The sequence below is a fragment of the Schistocerca nitens genome, chromosome 1 (assembly GCF_023898315.1).
Source record: "Schistocerca nitens isolate TAMUIC-IGC-003100 chromosome 1, iqSchNite1.1, whole genome shotgun sequence".
NCBI classification, from domain to species: domain Eukaryota; kingdom Metazoa; phylum Arthropoda; class Insecta; order Orthoptera; family Acrididae; genus Schistocerca; species Schistocerca nitens.
The window spans coordinates 246,447,727-246,461,551 of record NC_064614.1 but is presented as its reverse complement, the minus strand read 5'-3'; the positions used below and the strand labels follow the sequence as shown (position 1 = coordinate 246,461,551).

The following is a 13,825-nucleotide window of genomic DNA, read 5'->3' as shown; positions in this document are numbered from 1 at the left end:
AGACTTATGAATGAAAAGAATGAATAATATGTAAAGTGTGAAGGACAAATATTATATTTTCTATATGTTTCATGTATTAAATTACATGTGCACCTTCTGTATGAAAACATGAAAAACTTTTAAACCTTAATAAAATAAATTTGATAAATAATGACCATTTAATGTAGTTCTTTCCTCAGTGACATACACACCACAGTCCTGATGGACCTTAATATACCATGGCAGAAAGTTTTGATGTAATATTGGTTCAGAAGTTCTGATATAGCATTATTGTTATTGAAACTTAAGAAGCATATCCTGCAGCAGCTGTAGAAAACCACTTGATACAGAAACATGGAAAAATTTTGAGTGTCCTCACCATGTTTTTGAACTTGGTTCTCTTCTTGAATGTGTCTATCTTTGCTCTGTCAGTGGTGGGCGGTGCACAGATATACTGAATACCAACAAACATTTAGAAAATGCAGCAAGAAATCATGCTACTATAGTCAAAATATGAAGATATAATCTCTGAACTAGTCAGCTTGTAAACTATACTTCTAAACTGGCAACTTTTCTAGTACACTTAAAGGAAGCCAAGAAATGTTAAACTATAGGTTGTTTCTTTAGTGACTATATTTTTGAAAATTCTAGAAAAACTTTCTTTTTTATAAAAAACACTCTAATTTCTTAAAGATTGGAAATTCCAGGATAGAATGTAAAAATACACACACACACACACACACACACACACACACACACACACACACAGCAGCAGCAGCAGCAGCAGCAGTGCATGATTGGAGAGGCAGCTGGTTGGGAGTAAACAGGAGGCTGGGGTGGGGAACGGGAGGGATAGCAGGGTAGGGGTTGGGGCAGTGAAATGCAGAAGACTGGGTACATTGATGGAATAGAGGGCTGGATAGTGCTGGAACACGAGAACAGGGAAGGGGCTAGATGGGTGAGGACAATGACTAATGAAGGTTGAGGCCAGGGGGGTTAGGGGAACATGGGATATATTGGAGGGAGAATCCCCACCTGCAAAATTCAGAAAAGCTGGTGTTGGAGGGAAGGCTCCATATGGCACAGGCTATGAAGCAGTCATTGAAATGAAGGACAGTGGACAGGACATTTCCCTTTTCAGGACACAATGGGAGATAGTTGAAACTCTGGAGGAAAATGTAATTCAGATGCTCGTCCTGGGTGGTACTGAGCTACAAGAAGAATGCTCCTCCGTGGATGGACGATGAGACTTTGGGAGGTGGTGGGTGACTGGAAAGATGAGGCACAGCAGATTTGTTTTTGTACAAGGTTGGGAGGATAATTACATTCTGTAAAGTCCTCAGTGATACCCTCAGTATACTTTGAGATGGACCACATTTCACTGCAGATGCGATGGTCACTTCCTGCCAACTATCCTTACCATCTCTTCAATAGTGGTATTCCACCACCCACCAAACCTACACAACATACTTGTCCAGCACTTCGCTGTTCTCCACCCCTACCCCACTATCCATCCTCCTTCCCACCTGCTCCAGCCTCCAGTTCACCCCCACCAAGTTGTCTCTCCAATCATGCACTGTGGCTGCTGCTCATAATCTGGATTCATCTGACAGAGGCTGCGGTCATGTGAGTGAGAGATACATCTGTGTGACTGTCTGTGTGTGTCTGTCGTCTATTTTTGACAAAGGTCTCTTTGGCCAAAAGTTTATTTTGTGACAGTCTTTTTGTTGTGCCTATCTGTGACTCAGCATCTCTGCTATATGGTGAGTAGCAACTATCCTTTTCATAATATTGTTAATTTCTTAAATAAATAAAAGTACTAGCGGAATCACAAAATGGTTTCAGAAAAAAATGATTCAAGTGAAATAGCTAACTTTCTCTTCTGTTTGAAATGCTACTGCCCCAAGATAGACAGGAATATCTTCAGCATATCCCTAGACTTAAAAGAACCCTTTGATGCCAGCAATCATGATTAATTACTCAGTAAGATTCATGACTGGGGAATTGAGAAAGCATCAAGTAACAGGATTATCTGATACTTCCATGAAACAAAACAACTAGTGGCTGTAACATATGAAGTAAATGGCAAAATCAGTACTGATCAGTCAGATTTATTAATAGTCTGGCACCTAGTTCTCTCAGATTCTATATTGGGTCTGCTCTTATTTTTTCTATATGTAAACAATTTGGCTATAAACAATAGTGGCAGAAAACCAAACCAATTTATAGGTATAGCATCTCAGTTACAGGAAGTACTAAAAAACCTGTGGAAACAACATTAAGTTCACCACAAAGAATATAGCAGAGTACTTGGTTGCAAACAGTTTGATTATATATCTGGAAAAAGTACAAGAGGAAGAAAACCTGTTCTAAAGGACATATTCACAACCTGGAACAGAACACCATTTAATCCCCCCATTGGAATAAATAGACAAACAACTGGAGAAACAGAGAGTACAATATATCTTGATATATGAGTACAGCAGAATATAAAATGGGATACACATGTAGACTACATAAACAGAAAACTGAGCAAAATGTTCCATAATATGAATACTAAGAAGTTGTACATCATATGATAATCTCAGGATCATATATTTTACTTGGGCTTACTTGTTGTAGAAAGCTATGGTATCCTGGGGAAAAGAGCAGGTTTAAAATCATTTAGATTACAGAAAAATAGTCATAGACTAATGGAAGGGGTAGACTAAAGGTCATCAAGCAGGCAACTATTTCTGAAAAATAAAATACTGGCACTTGAATGTTCATACATTGTAGAAAATGGAATTATAATAAAAGAAAAATTAAACAGTAAAAGTACATGTATTACCTGTAAGTACAGAGCTACTAAAAAAGGCAATGAATGGTGTACATGTACAACAGACAAATGCAGCACTGCTACAGAAAGCCATACTTCATCCTGGCATCCAACCATACAATGCATTGTTCAAATCCACAAAAAATAATTATGTGCAGAAACAGTTTCAAATCAACCATGAAGGATTGCATGGTCAGGCATACTGCTGCACAATAAGGAAGTATCTGGGACAACAAAACTATAGCACCAATTAAGATTGTATTTGTAAAGTGTATAAAATAATAAAATATTGCAGTATACTACTTTTTGATAAAATAATGTGTAAAAAAGTTTGAGAATTATGTATAGTAATTAAGGAAAACGCCAAATTTCTTTTGTGCACTGCACAGTTCTTTCTTCACAGTACCAATAGATCTCTATAATATAAAAGACTACACTATGTGATCAAAAGTATTCAGACACTTGGCTGAAAATGACTTACAAGTTAGTGGCCTCCTCCATTGGTAATGCTGGAATTCAATATGGTGTTGGCTCACCCTTTGCCTTGATGACAGCTTCCACTATTGCAGGCATATGTTCAGTCAGGTGCTGGAACGTTTCTTGGGGAATGACAGCCCATCCTTCACGGAGTGCTACACTGAGGAGAGGTATTCATGTCGGTTGGTGAGGCCTGGCATGAAGTCGGTGTTCCAAAACATCACAGAGGTGTTCTATAGGGTTCAGATCAGGACTCTGCGCAGGACAGTCCATTACAGGGATGCTCGTTCCCTCCACCACAGGCCGTGCATTATGAACAGGTGCTTGATCGTGTTGAAAGATGCAGTCACCATCCCTGAATTGCTCTTCAAACAGTGGGAAGCAAGAAGGTGCTTAAAACATCAGTGTAGGCCTGGGCTGTGATAGTGCGACACAAAACAACAATGGGTGCAAGCCCCCTCCATGAAAAACATGACCACACCATTACAACAGCATTCGCCACACCCACACCCTGCCATCAGATCGCCACATTGTGTACCATGATTCATCACTCCACACAACATTTCTCCACTGTTCAATTGTCCAATGTTTATGCTCCTCTCACCAAGCGAGGTGTCTTTTAGCATTTACCAATGTCACGTGTGGCTTATGAGCAGCCACACAACCATGAAATCCAAGTTTCTCACCTCCCGCCTAACTGTCATAATACTTTCAGTGGATCCTGATGCAGTTTGGAATTCCTGTGTGATGCTCTGGATAGATGTCTGCCTATTACACATTCTGACCCTCTTCAACTGTCAGCAATCTCTGTCAGTCAACAGATGAGGTCAACCTGTATGCTTTTGACTGCATGTGCCCCTTCATGTTTCCACTTCACTACCACATCAGAAACAGTGAACCTAGAGATGTTTAGGAGTGTGGAAATCTCACATACAGATATATGACACAAGTGACACCCAATCACCTGACGAGATATGTGCAGCAGCCCATTCTGTTCTCTCATGATGTCTAATGACTAATGAGGTCGCTGATATGGAGCACCTTGCAATAGGTGGCAGCATAATGCACCTAATATGAAAAACTTATGTTTTTGGGGGTGTCTGGATACTTCTGATCACATAGTGTATGTTCTGACTGACTGACTCATCATTGCCCAGCCCAAACTGCTATGAATAGAAACTTTACATCTGGAGAATGTGTGGATCTTATACTGTAGTCATCATTTAAGAAGGGATTTTTCGAAATTCCAGCTGTAAGGGGGAGAGCTAAGGGATGAAGAGTTTTTCTGAAAAATGTCACTATTAAGGCAATTTTGAAGCTAGATCTACAAAATTTGGTGTTTGATTTCTTTGTCAGAAATAAAGAAATATGTGTTTCAGCATTTTTCGAAATTTAATCCAATGGGGGTGAAATAGTGGGTGAAGGTTTTTTCTGAAAATATATTATTATTATAGAACTACTAAAGTATTTTTAAAGCTACAGCTACGAACATTGGTATTTGACTTATCATCTATAAATTTAAAAAAAATATGTATTTTAGTGTCTTTTGGAAACTGAGTGCCTATGGGGGTGACATTTTTTATGGAGATATTTTATTATGAAAACATTTTTAAAGCTCAATCTATGAAGATTTAAATTTGGCATCTCAGCTAGAAATAAAAAAAGTATGCATTTCAGTGTTTTTGAAAATTCAACCCCAATGGGGGTGCAACAGGGGATGAAAGTTTTTATGGAAATGTTTCCTAGTGCAAGCATTTCTGAAGCTAAATCTATGAAAATTTGGATCTGGCTTCTCTGTTAGAAATAAAACATACAGAAACCATTGCTTTTGGAAATTCAATCCCTAAGGGGGCGAAATATTTAGAAGAACTACTAAAGTATTTTTAAAGCAACATCTGTGAACATTGATATTTAACTTCTCAGTTAGGAAAAAAAAAAAAAAAAAAAAAAAAAAAAAAAAAAAAAAAAAACCTGTTTCAGTATTTTTGGAAATGGAACCCGTAAGGGGGTGAAATAGGGGATGAGATGTTTTTATGAAAATATTTTATTGTGAAAGCATTTTTGAACCTGACTCTATAAAAATTTAAATTTGGCTTTTCAGTTAGAAATAAAAAAAATACACCTTTCACTATTTTTTGGAAATTCAGTCCCTATGGGGGTGAAAGTTTTTATGAAATTATTTCATTGTCCAAGGATTTTTTGAACTCATCATCACCTGGTCTAAACCACTAAAGATGGAAAGTTGAAGTTTGGAGATTGTGCAGATCTTATACTGCAGGCATAATTTAAGAAGGGATTGTGTGAAATTCCGCTCCTAAGGGGGTATAATAGGGGATGAAAGGCTTTTTGACACTATGTCACTATTAAGGGAGTCTTGAGCTGGAACTAAAAAAACTGTTTTGTTTCTTAGTTTGAAAAAAAAAATGTGTTTCACCATTTTTGGAAATTTGACCACAAAGAAGGTAAAATAGTAGGTGTAAGCTTTTTTGAAAATAAATAATTACTAAAGCATTTTAAGGCTACATCTATGACAATTGGTATTTTACTCCTCAGTTAGAAATTAAAAAAAATCATTTTTTTTTCAGTGTTTCTAGAAATTCAACCCTTGAGGGAGTGCAACAGGGGATGAACATTTTTAAGAAAATATTTTGTTACATTAAAAAAATTAAAGCTAAATTTATGAAAATGGTATTTTCCAACTACAATTAGAGGTAAAGAAATATGTCTTAGTGGATGAAAGTTACTATGGAAATATCTCCATAAGGCTTCAAAAGGCATGAATAACCAAAGCTTTGGACTCTACCTATCAGAATTGTTTTTTAGTCAAAGTACATTCAGAAAAGACTATGCTTATACGATCTCAATTAGTGTGAAAAGCTTAGATGTTGCAATTTGTGAACAACATACAAATTTGATTAAATAAAAACAAATAAAATCTCTGCAGGCCATACAGTCTATGCTAGCAAAGCAGAGGGCACTAGGCTGGGAAACTAATAAATTGAGTAAATAGGTCGTTGTAGGTGCACTTTATAATGAACTGAAATGTGGAAAATGGAAGTGACATGTTAAACTGATCTTATATCCAGAAGGATGGTTTCTAATTGTGTTCTTGATATTACAGTTATTTCATAATGAAACCCATTGTAAAAGTACAGGCTGCGATGTATTGCTTACAACCAAATGATTTGTGCAAAAATTACATACCTGCAACATCTTTTGTCAGCAGAATATGCTTTCTTAAGTACTTTTCAATGAGACGAAGATTTAATAGTGAAATACAAAATATTTTTGGTGCTTCAGCCGTTCCTGTTCTTAGAAGAAGACAACAGACTTGAATGTTGAATTTTTAATTAGTAAATTAGCTTGCCATGGAATATTGATTGTTTAAGTTCCATTGTCAGCAAAACAAATTAATAGGGTTTGTAACAATAAAACAAAGACTTAAGAGCATTTAACGTAACATAAAAAAGTCACCATAAAATTAAGTCTAATTTTCAGTTTCATATGAACACATTGTAGGCACTCCAAATTCCAAATCAAAACTAAGCAATTCATTTACTGTGGGGAACATATGGCCCTGAGAAGCATCCTTCATCTCCCTTGTTTCCAATAGCTGTTTAAGTTTCTTCAGAGCCTGTGAACAAGTACACATATTAATTCACAATTGCTAGCAATGTAACACTGTAAATGTCACTTTGTCAGTTTTACATATGAAACTTTCAGTACCCTGCAAGCTGGTAGAGGAACTGCACCCTCGGAAAATATTTTTGGACGTGATAGGGTATCTTCAAGCCGTTCTTTTAGTGTGATCACCATGAACCCACATGCAAACACAAGGAATGGTGTGTACAGACGATCATCAAATGCTAAATCACTATTATACATCACATTACCTTGATTTTCTTTTATATGCATAACTGCTTGCCATAATCGTTGAAACTGGCTGTTTGCAGGTCCTTCAGCATATACTAGTACCTGCACATGAATAGACAAATTTAAAAGACTACAATTATGATACATTTGCTATCTATCTCTTAAGAGTCATCAGTTGAATTTCTCTGGTGTTCTTTTGTTTCTGCAGTCTGTAAATAGAGTCTGCCTAAACGAAATATTGCTTATTGTGTGTTTCATGCAATGCCTATTGTCAAGGGGAAATTTTGCTTCATTTATTGTTACAAAAATGTGTTTCTTGAAGTTAAATTTATGTTCCCATTTGACACATCAGTCCCTAATTAGACTAGTGCAACTATCACTTAATGACGTTTTAAGATGGACGGAAAGATAAGAGAATAACCAATACTCCAGCAGTGACTGAGTAACTGTGCTGAAAGGTGATAACAGATAAATAGCTTGGCACAGACTAGGATACAACAGAGGGAAAGTTGAGCAAGAAATATGTGGCCAACAAGTGTTAATGATTTGTTGGTGTCAGCTTTCGTTATAGAAAGCATTAGAGGCCAAGCAAAAGTGTGTCATGGAGGAACAATACTAAAACAGCTAATACAGTATCACTTTAAATTTGTTTTCTTAGAACAGTCTAGTCTTCCAGTTTATATGTGTCCACTGGTTTCATGTGTCAGTTCATGCTGCACTGGAAATTTGCTACCACCATACAGCAGCTTTACTAAGCTTCTGCTGAAGTGCTGGTTATTTTTTATATTTTCTCTACTAATACAAACTGTTAAACTGAAAGTCATACTTTTTTTTGAGCTGCTTCTTTCCCCTGTCTCTGTCTAAATCCTTCTCCCCCATCTCCCTGTCTCTACATCACCTCCTCCACCTCTCTCAGTCCATCTTATCTGCCCCTTCTGCCTGTCCATCTCCTCTTCTCCCCTCTCTCTGACCATCTCCTCCACTCTACTGTCTCTGCATGCCTGATCTCTCTCTTTCTGTCTCTTCCCTCCTTGCCTCTCTCTCCGCCCATCTCCTCCACTCCCTCTCTTGTCCACTGCCTAGTGCCCCTCTCTGTAGTTCCATCTCCTCCTCCCTCTTCTCTGTCCACCACCACCCCATCCTCCACCTTGCTCCCTATCAATTTCCCCACCTTCCCTCCCCCATCCTCAATTGTGACCATCCTCTGCAGGTGTAGCCCCTGCAAGATATACTGACACTACACACAAAACATGCCACCTTCCCTCTCTCTCATGTGTTAGTCCATGCTGCACTGTCTGTTTGCTACCACCATACAGCAGCCCTACTAAGTTTCTGCTGAAGTACTGTTTTTTTATTCTTTTAATTTTCCATCACTATTAATACAAATTATTAAACTGAACATCATACTAGGATAATTTCGGCCTGCTCTGTTCAGTGGGCACGTGAAACATTAAACACATAATGAGCAGTATTTGTTTGGGTGCACTCTATGTATTGCAAAATGGAGTTGCAAATATCTACTGAAATAAATTCCTTTCTGCTAAGTTTGATTGTATCACTAGGCAAAGCTCATTGTTGAAACTAGTCCTGCATTTTGATCATGAAATTAAAAAATTTTAAGGAGTTTCTTTATGCCCATGACTTCATAACTGTTTACAGTGTAGTACTTAACATATTATAATCAGATTTGTAGTGTTGTGGGTTACTTTCTTAATATAAGAGAACATAAAATATTAAAATTTGTCTTCCTGTTCTGGGGAAAAACAAAATTCTCATAGAAAATAGTGCAACAAATAGGCAGTTTCTGTAAAAACTGTGCAACCATTCATAATATAAAAGTATGAATATTGTTTGTCGCATTCTGATAATGAGTGTTTACGACCTGTCCCCGCTCGCAGCATGGCTTGCTTTTGTGCGCGCTACCGCCGCTTACTATAAAAAAAAAAAAAGAGAGGAATTGTTTCATTAGCAAAACAATGGCAAGAGACTGCTATTTGTTGTCACTTACACTGCTGCTTTCTTTGATAATGATCAACAAGAACCAAATAATAGACCGCTTTTGATAGAAGACGTTCTGAACGAGAGTTTAGCGAAAATTTTTCTCCGTTTGAAAATCTTTGCAGATGCCTCTTTAGTACATTAAATTCTGCACAGAAATTAGAGTCATCTTAGATTTAAAAATCTAGTCAATTGCCGTGCTTCATTTGTGACTGTATCACTATTAGGCATAAGAATAATACGAATATAAACATGACATGTATATTCTTCCACATTTGCTGTTGTCTCACCCTAGTTTCGTAGTTTATTAGGCAGACAGGATTTAAATGAGATAGCAGCAAACACGAAAGAATACATGGCAAAATGTTTATCTTCGTATTATTCTCATGGCGAAGAGAATTCACAATTAATAAAAGTTCCTATTAGCAACCTTCTCTTCTTACAGGTTGAAAAAATTCAGAACCTAGAGTTGGCCATATTGACAAACATCCCAGACAGTCTTGCCAGTCGGATTTTCGTAGTACATTAAAATGCTGCAACATTCGAAAATGAACAATACGGAATTTGTATTTGCTTTGTTGGATAATGTATAAAATGCAGTGGTCGAAACTCGGGGCGGAGAAGAAGGCTCGTCTTTCACCCCTTTCTTTTTCTTTTTTTTAAATTTATTTTGGCGCCAGTATTTATCTTTGTGCCTGCAAAGCATGCCTGTGCAGCACTACATATATTCGATGGCAGAAGTTAGTTGTGGCGGCACCTACCAACATTTTTCAGAACTTCCGCTTACTTTGCGCTCGATTCTATGCCGCAGGCGGTTTTTTGGATTACAAAAACCGGAAAAAAGTGCGGCTTAGATTCGAGTAAATACGGTATACGCTTTAGATTAATATCAGTTTTTTCCTGGTAGTTTGACACACTGCCTCCATTCATCTCTCTGTCCACCTAATCTTTCCACCTTTATCTGTTAATCTCCTCATCCCCTCTCCTCTCTCTCTTCACCTCCTCTTCCTCCCCCTCTCTTTCTTCATCTCCTCCACCTCTTGTAACTGGTCATATATTCCTGTGTCCATATCCTCCTCCTGTTTCTTTGTCCATCCCCTCCTAGCCGATATTTTTATCCATTTCCTTTGTCCCCTCTCTATGTCCACCTTCTGCTCCTCCTCCTCCTCCTCCTCCACACTCTCTCTGTCTGTTTCTTCCTCCCTTCCCTCATTATCCATCTCCTCCTCTTCCCTCCCTCCTCCTCCATCTGTTCCCTTCTCCTCTGTTCCCCTCTCTCTGTCCATCCCCTCCTGCCCTCTCTGTCCATCCTGTGCTGCCCTCTGTCTCTCTCCATCCCCTCCTGCTCTTTCTGTTCATCCCCTGCTGCCCTCTGTCTCTGTCCATTCCTTCCTCCCACCTCTCTTCCTGTACCATCTCTCCTGCCCTTCTCTCTGTCTATCCACTCCTCTAATCATCTCAGCCTTTCCCAAGCTGTGCTGATCCACATGTTGAACACCTGCAAAAGAGACTGATAAAGTTGATTGATGCTACTCCCACAATGTGCCTGCTGTGCAGGGAAGCCTAACATGTCAGTGGCCTCAAACCTGTTTTTGCCCCAAATATATAGCCTACCTTGCAAAGTAGACACATAATATTCCAACACAACACTCCTATCATGCAGGGCAGCTTACATTCCGCAGTCTGGAAAACTGTGTGTGGCCCTGATGTGTAAGCAGGTTGATAAGGGCGGCTATATGAGTCCCACAGAGCATGCCTGTAATTCAGAGTGGTCTATACTGCAGGGACTGTAGCATATGAGGTGTGACAATAAAGTAACAAGACTGATTTTCTTTGCAAGATGTGACACCTCTGCAGGCTTGCGTAGGCACAATTTCTTTGACCTTGGTCTACAAGCTGCTTCTAGTCCAAGCGGCACATCGATGCAACTGCTCAGTCATGAGTTGTGTTGTAATAAGTTAACACGTGTTTGTGTCTCTCGTCACGGAAATGGAACCGCATAATATTGCGCAACGGTATGCCATTTCTTTTTGTGTTAAATTGGGTGAAAACGCGACAACAACTTATGGTAAGCTTCAGAAGGCTTTTGGAAAGGAGATTATGTCAAGAGCTCAAGGTTTTCGTTGGCATAAAATGTTTAGTGAAGGCAGAACATATGTTGAAGATGAAGACGACAGTGGATGACCATCAACCTCACGGACGGATGTCAACTTGGCCAGAGTGCGTGAACTCGTACATATGATCGAAGATTATCCATGAAAATGATTGCAGAAGAACTGACCATCAATTGAGAAACAGTTCATTTAATAATAATTGGAGATCTTGGTATGGAAAAGATCTGTGCAAAAGTGGTCCCTAAAAATCTCACACCCCAACAGCGAGAAACACGGAAAAATGTGGCAGCCGATCTGTTAGAGCAAACGTAAATCAATCCAGAATTGTTGAGCCATGTTATCACTGGTGATGAAAGTTGGTTTTTTCAGTACGATCCAGAGACAAAACGCCAGAGTTTGCAATGGTGCTCAAAGGGATCACCCAGACCAAAAAAAGCTTGCATGTTAAAGTCAAAAGTGAAACACATGCTTGTGTGATTCTTTGATTCCAAGGGAATTGTTCATAAGGAGTGTGTGCCTCCTGGAAAAACAATTAACCAATATTACTACAAACAAATTTTATAAAGAGTTCATAAAAGAGTTCTTCGTGTCTGTACCAACATTGCTGATAATTGGATTTTGCATCACGATAATGCGCCATCCCATACTGCTCTGACAGTATAGCAATTTTGAACCTTAAAACAAATTTTGGTACTACTACGGCCACCTTAGTCACCGGATATTGCTCTGTGTGACTTTTGCCTATTCCCAAGAGTCAAAATGGTGGTCAAGGGACACCATTTTCAAACAACACAAGATGTCCAAAAAGCTGTGACGAGGGTCTCGGAGGATACTACAGAAGATGAGTTCCAGAAATGTTACCATCAATAGCAGAAACGATGGAAAAAGTGTGTGCAACCAGAAGGGAACTACTTTGAAGGAGACAACACTAACCTTGACTAAAACAGTAAGCAACATTTTTTTTTCACATCAGTCTCATTACTTTATTGTCACACCTTGTATTCCTAGGGTCATCATTTACAGCCGTTTCTTGATACTTTGTAAGTAGGCTTTCGTGTGATAATTTACATTTATCTTCAATAGTCCGCCAGTTCCGTTACTTCAGCATATCTGTGACTCTGTCCTGCTGGTCAAACAAACCTGTGGCTATTTATACTGCCCTTATATGTATATGTTCAGTGTTCTGGGATGGATCACACAAATGATTTGTAAGCAATTTCATTTGTAGATTGATTGAATTTCCTGAGTATTCTACTCATAAACCAAAGTCTACCACCTGTTTTACCCATGACTGAGCCTACATGATCATTCCATTTCATATCCCTACAAAGTGTTATACCCAGGATTTTGTTTGAGTTGGCCAATTCCAACAATGACTCATTGCTATTATAGCCATAGGATACTACATTTTTACATCGTATGAAGTGCAAATTTTACATTTCTAAGCATTTAAAGCAACTTGCCAGTCTTTGCATGTGTGACAGCTCAAACAGTGACAGCTGGGACTGAAGCACAGCAACTGAAATCAAGCCGCTGTTACCAGCCAATGCCATGTCAGCTCAGCAGTATCAGCAAATACAGTTTTGACATCTGGCATTTCTGCATCAGGGATGTGATACAGACTCCTGTCACATGACCTACCGATTCTGCCATCTTAGGCCATCAACACCACTCAAAATGTTTTGACATTGCCTCGATACAGGAGATCTTCCACAACTGTCAGTACTTGGAAATTTTATATAAACCACATGCACCAGCCTGTCAGCAAGTTGTCACAGTTGGGCCATCCAATGACGCACAACCTGTGTTAGTCATCACCACATCTATGACACTACCTCTGCCAGGCCGCAAAACAATGACCGCTCTCTGAATGTCCAATCAGAGCACTGAGATGTCGCCTTGCTGCCACGCTGCTACCCTGCCACTGTCAGCTATCATCCACCAGCATGCCATGGTAATCGGGCCACCACTACCATCCACGAGAAATGTCTGCATCGCCAAGACTGTACCACTGTGCTGGGGTTGGAGGATCACATCTGGTCGCCTGCAGTCTGTCTGCTTCATATGTACTGAACCATGTCTTTTTATGTTCATCAATGAAGTGTTCTAGCAAACCAATAGGCTTGCTTCATTACCTTGTTACAATATTGGTGTCAGGATACCTGTTGGAGTCAAGAAACAGTCGTTCAACTGAGCCCTGTGGAGAAGGAGGTACAACTAGTGTCATTCATCACAAGTTTTCAATTAGTTGTCAGCAACAAGTGTTTTATTTTGGGCCCATGTCACTGTGTTTGTCCTTTCCTTTCTTTCTGGATATAATATGTGCTTTTGGTAGTAGATATGAGCAAAGTGGCTGCCACTGAGAAAACAACTCAGGAGAAAATTCAGCATGTACTAAACAAGGTAGCTAAGGTTAGAGCTGATAATGAAGTTTTGTGTAGAGAAGTGAATCATCTGAAGGGTGAAAGAAGGGAAGAGTAATCTTCAAGCATGTTTTCACCTATCCTTAATGTGGATACAGCTTCATCGGTGGCACTGTTTTCTGGTAAATCGAGGGAAGATATTT

General features: G+C 39.0%; 1 protein-coding gene across 1 annotated transcript in view; it reads right to left on the bottom strand.

Moving 5' to 3' along the window:
- Nucleotides 1–6,761: 6,761 nt before the first annotated feature.
- LOC126240638 (uncharacterized) overlaps nt 6,762–13,825 on the bottom strand; it is a 37,352-nt gene continuing 30,288 nt past the window's right edge. The window contains exons 4-5 of the mRNA XM_049947943.1: nt 7,001–7,249; nt 6,762–6,908 (exon numbers count right to left, since the gene is read on the bottom strand). Coding sequence (XP_049803900.1) covers nt 6,762–6,908; nt 7,001–7,249 — 396 coding nt within the window. The remainder of the gene's footprint in view (nt 6,909–7,000; nt 7,250–13,825) is intronic.